Source organism: Aplysia californica, unplaced genomic scaffold, assembly GCF_000002075.1.
Source record: "Aplysia californica isolate F4 #8 unplaced genomic scaffold, AplCal3.0 scaffold00816, whole genome shotgun sequence".
Classification (NCBI taxonomy): Eukaryota; Metazoa; Mollusca; class Gastropoda; order Aplysiida; family Aplysiidae; genus Aplysia; species Aplysia californica.
This window is the reverse complement of record NW_004798086.1, coordinates 91,898-97,702: the sequence shown is the minus strand read 5'-3', so window position 1 is coordinate 97,702 and position 5,805 is coordinate 91,898. Positions and strand designations below refer to the sequence as shown.

General features: G+C 41.7%; 1 protein-coding gene across 1 annotated transcript in view; it reads right to left on the bottom strand.

Annotated features, from left to right (window-relative positions):
* The window catches only part of LOC106013343 (cilia- and flagella-associated protein 251-like), a 3,913-nt gene extending 1,511 nt beyond the window's left edge, over positions 1–2,402 (bottom strand). Inside the window, exon 1 of the mRNA XM_013088814.1 lies at positions 2,322–2,402. Coding sequence (XP_012944268.1) covers positions 2,322–2,392 — 71 coding nt within the window. The 5' untranslated portion in view covers positions 2,393–2,402. The remainder of the gene's footprint in view (positions 1–2,321) is intronic.
* Between the last annotated feature and the right edge of the window lie 3,403 nt (positions 2,403–5,805).

The following is a 5,805-nucleotide window of genomic DNA, read 5'->3' as shown; positions in this document are numbered from 1 at the left end:
TGCTACTACTACTACTACTAATAATAATAATAGTAATAATAATAGGGGAATCTTATTATATTAAAATGGAGCCGAGCTTGTTTGAGAGGTCAGTATACATTTTTGACACGGGTGCCCACAAAATCTACAAAAATATTATCCAGTTAAGAATTGTCACAAAGGTTACGTTGGCATATTTTTAAAGTTCAGAAACTGCCTTTTGAGTTTTCAAGTTTGATGGTTTATCCTGTAAATCTGAGAACTCTGTCAAAATCCATTTCATATTTTACTCGGTGCTACTTTCGTTTCAGTTTTTGCTACGTCGTGTCTCTGAGCAGCTTCTTCTAGCCTATTTCCATATCTAGAATCTCAATATCCAACTCTGTTTGGATGTGTGCTTCGCAGTGTCTATGGATACTTCAGGCCAAACTTCATTGTATATTGTATTGACGTTTTGTAGATACATTCGGTGTAGTAATGTCCCTAACACGTTGAATTCGTTTTAAACCCACAAAAATGTTCCTTCGTGGTATTGACTTTTTCAAACTTTGACACGTATTTGGTCGTAGTTTTTATAGAGCAAGACTCTAGATCTAGATCTCTCTGTAATATATTTTTGAAGCACAAACTTCAAGACTAATTTGGAGTTGTTAGCAAGAATAGAACTACGGTTTGTGCGTTGTCGTATGTGTGCCAAAGAGTTCTACTGTTTCAAAGATGTAGAATCTCGATATCTAACTCTGTTTGGGTGTGTTTTTCGCTCTGCTGATGGGTACTTCCGGCCAAACTGAATTGTACTGAATTTTCCTAGACATATATTTTGGAGTGTATTTTCTGCGTAGCTTTTATAGAGCAAGGCTCTAGATCTAGATCTACATATGTCCTAGATGTATTTGGAGCACAGAATTCTAGACTGATTTGGAGTGGTTAGCAAGAAGGTATCAATCTAGATCGAGATCTGTTCGGGGTAATGATGTCCATTGAATATTAGTTAATAATGTAGTAAGATGCTCCCTAAACGGAGAAAGGCGACTATCAATCAGAATTTACGTCCTAATTGTCAGAATCCGGAAGAAAACCTTGAGCGTGCTAGGCCAAGAAAGAATGGGCCACGATTGGCCTTAGCGTGCAACACACAGTCCTTTAGTGGAAGTGAAGCTGATAGCAGATTACGGACACACGACTGTTGTAAATTCAGTGACATTTATGAACATTGCAATGCCATACGATGGAGAGAAGAGAGAAACACATTCTGCTGTCAAAATGGTAATGTTAGTATACCTGTACCTCACGCACCCCTTCAGGAACTAATAAAGTATCACGATGTGACACAGAGCGGCAGCTCTTTCTTACCACACTGTAGGTCATACAATAATGCTCTCGCCCTTGCTTCAATAGGGTATAGTACACAAGCTGAACAAAGGCTTCAATCCAACCTTCAAAATCCAGGGCAACCTGTACAACCGATTAGGATATATTTTTCCCACTGCTTGAAAGTTAGACCTGCTTTTGCAATGGCTTCCAACAAAGTTCAGGGACAGACTTTGAAGAGGATAGAGGTTTGTTTACTGGGCAATTTTTTTTCACGTGTACAATTGTATGCCGCAATGAGTCGTGTTGGGTCCAGGGGCTCTTATTTGAAGACATGTAAAAGTACCTGCTACCCAGGACTCAGTTCCAGATGGCGCGTACATCAGCATGCTATGTTGTCTACACAGAGCTCCTACGGCAGTGAATCCGGTACACACATTTTATCTTCCAAGGGATTTCCTACCAGTATATTACCGGTCGTAGAACGGGTTTGTGTCTTGTATCCATACATATTATAATTGTGAAATTTCATCACTTTGGCAGCCTAAACTCAGGAACCGCTTAACTTTCGAATAAAAAAAGGGGGTTCAGAATCATTTACAGGGTGCACAGTTTTACTGAGGAATCTGAAGTCACTGTAGTTAAATTTTCAGTTTTTCATTAGTTTCGTTTAGATCTAATCTTGGGAAAATCCGTCTTCTAAGACACCATAGTAAACAAGTGAGGCTTCCGTTCACAAAGAGTGCGTGCACTGATCCTACAATGACTGGACGACTGATTCTTTTGAGTCTGTTCATCGCCCGGGAAACCCATCAAGTTAATAATAATAATAATAATACTACTACTACTACTACTACTACTACTACTACTACTACTACTACTAATAATAATAATAATAATAATAACAATAATAATAATAATAATAATAATAATAATAATAATAATAACAATAATGATAAAGAAAAGTTACAATAAACTAGCGGCACCCTCCAGCCGCCCGCCGTATCAGCCCTCCAAACAGCCGGACTCACCGTTTGAGGAGCAAAGGGATCAGAGCCAAGAGGATCAGAAGCAACAGGCACAGAAAGACCACCAGAATCATCAGGACGAAGGAATCTGGAGACAACGAGGAGAAGGAAAGAAGAAGCAAACCACACAAGAGCACCCTACAACCATCCACGTAAGAGTTTTACGGCACTTGCAACACAATTAAGTTATCATATACGTGCCGAAGATCAGAGGCGTTTCAGTAGGTGATTGGCAGCTGGTGCTCTGGTGTGGTTTGGTCGTTCCTTCTTTCTTCTCAAAAGACTATCGTTTTTTATCTTTCCTCCTTCTTTTTATGTTTGTTACTCTCTTGCAACTTCTCTAATCTTCGGCACTTATGTGACCTAATTGTGTTGCAGGTGTCGTAAAACACTAACTAAAACTTTTAAAAAGTAATGTTTTAAGAGAGTAATATAGCCATAAAAGGGAGGAGAGAAAGGTCGATAGATTATGTTTGATAGGAAAGAAGGAGCACACCACACTAGAGCACCCGACGCCCAACCACCATAGTGCAACAGCAGATCAGATAACATGTATAACAAATTATGATAAAGAACATTATAATATTTTATTACGCTTATTCGAACACAACAGTAAGCTCTATATGGCCGCTTTATAAGCACAAGCGGGCTATTTCGAAAAATGATGTTTTGAGAAACTCGAAGGTCAAATTTTTGCACGTTGTTCAGTTTCTTTAAAATACAAGGGGAGTTTTCTTTAAACCCCAAAAATATACACACAAATTTGGCGCTCCTATGATCTTATGCAGTTGCGGGCAACAATCAACGCTGGATATGGGTCGGGGATCAACTTGCCCAGTGGGATAAAAAAAAAAAGAAGTCTTTAATTCCAGCAGGTCCTTCTGCTCCAATTTCATTGCCGAACAACAGGCTATCACCAACACAGCAAACTACATCAACTACTTGTTTGACACTAACCCACTTGCTACCACAGACATCGTTATCTTTATAGACAGCCTTTCAACACTAGAGACACTTGAGAGTGGGACTGGTGTGAACAAAGATATATTGCACTTGGTTTGGAGTCTACATAATTTGATAAGTAAGCACCACGTCAGAGTAGTCCCACAATGGATTCCTGCCCACACTGGGATACCGGGAAATGAAAGAGCTGATGCTCTCGCAAAGAAAGGAGCTAGCCTCCCTCAGCCTGAAATGCCTACGAATTACACCACCTGCTGTCAAATGATCAAGTCAAACCTCAAGGAAGAGTGGATGAATGATTGGGCCACAGGTACGACAGGAAGGAGAATGTATGGCCACATGAATAAACCACTGGTCAAAGATCCAATCAATGAGTCAATCCATAATCTTCCAACTTAGAACACAACATGTACCCCTCAACCAACATCTCAACCGAATTGGAGTAAAGCAGTCTGCTGCCTGCCCACTATGTGACTACCCCTCAGAGACAGTGGAACATCATCTGTTCTTCTGTAGAAAACTAACTGATTTAAGGGGATGTTTTCTTCCCAAGCTACCCCACACATCTAATTGCCTCTAATCCTCAAGACAACAATTAGAACAAACATGCAAATATTACCAAATGGCATCATGCAGAAGAGTTAACGCTCAGATGCTACTAATTCGCTAACAACAACAACAACATATAGAAAACTATAAATCTCCGTCACTCGAAAAAAGGGATTATTTACAGCATTTCCCGCTTCTCACATGGGAATCGAACTCATACCTTCAGCGGGCGGCGACAATGCGCCTAACCACTGCACTTCAGACACCGCGTTACGAGGAATGATGTGCTGATCTAACAAGATATTTGACGATAAGACGTGTCTACTAAAGCGAACATGGCTATAGCAACGATATTCCCTTCTTTGAACAAAATGAAATGGTGTCAATACCATACCGGGGGCTTTCTTGGTGTCCAGGTTATGGTGTTTGCCTCTCATTCAATAATTCCCAGGTTCAAAACTTGAGAGGGACGGAAATGTTTCTTTTCTTATTTTCCCCCCTATCACATCCTTTCCTCATCTCAAACCATGTTCTGCCGTCCGCTTTTGTCTCCACCTTCTGCCCCCACCTCTCTCCCCCTTGACCCCTTCTTTGTGCTGGGCTCCCAAACTTCCCTCCCAAACTCTTCACACGCACACGCATACGCACTCAACAACAATAATAACAATAATGGGAGGTGCTCACTAGCGAGAGCGGATTGGGTAGGGTCGGTTTGGGTCGTGTTGGGGCGTCGGGTCGGGTCGTTTTCTGGTGGTTTCCGCGCACTCTACAACAACCCCGCCGCGATTGTACCCGACGACCAGGAAGTTAAGTAGAGAAACTTTTAATCTCAATGGCTTCCAGGGCTCCTTTTCCATAGTTCCCTGTTGCAGTGCTGCGGGAGCCTGGAATCCCATAAACATGGTTACAGTAGTTACATCGATAACTTTCTATTATCAAAGATCCTTCATACGATAGCTCTAGTTCACTCGGCCAAAAATCTGTCGGCGGAAGTCTGCGCATTGGTTCAGATGGCGCTGCAGCCTTTGTTTTGAAGCTCTCTTACGGCTCTCAAGAAGAAGAATAGGAATAGCAGTTAGTTTCGCTTTTATTGTTTTTCCCACAAGTAGGGTAGCTCTGTTTGTAAAGTCTGCACTCTTTCGAAGAGGGCGCCACCGGGTTTCGAGTGTCAACATGGACACGTGACTCAGACTTGTTGTGATTGGCTGTAAACCACCCGATCGCGCGATTCGCAGGCCTGAAAAGTTTTTGTTGGTCACCGATGGAATTGATCGGTTTGGGCCACGATGGTCGCTTGGCACCCTCAATTTTACTAACCCTGGGTGCCCACTACGGCTGGATCGGGCCGATCGCTCGACTCGGGCGCTTGAAACTGAAAACAAACACGTTTGTTTTTGAGGTGACCAAGTGGGCACCCCGTATAACCTCAACTACCAGATCGAGCCGACCCGACCTGACCCGACCCGATCTGATTCAACCCGACTCGATCGTGTACGTGGGCACCCCCTATAACGTAGCGAGAGGAGTTGCGCGGCGGCTTCCTCTAGTCGTAGCCGTCCAGCTATTCTGACGACAAAGGCGTGGTAGAGATTTAGGTTTGGGCAGGCTGGGATTCAAATGAGGTGTTTGATGTTGTTACGTTTCATTATACTACCTTACAATAAGACTAGGTCGTTATTTCCTTTATTAGTTTTAGCATGGTTTTTAATAATAATAGCAATTTAAAAAAACTATATTAATGATTAAAAATGATAATAGTAATGATGACAATCATCATCATCATCATCATCAGAAGAAGAAGAAGAAGAAGAAGAAGAAGAAGAAGAAGAAGAAGAAGAAGAAGAAGAAGAAGAAGAAGAAGAAGAAGAAGAAGAAGAAGAAGAAGAAGAAGGAGAAGGAGAAGAAGAAGAAGAAGGAGAAGGAGAAGAAGAAGAAGAAGAAGAAGAAGAAGAAGAAGAAGAAGAAGAAGAAGAAG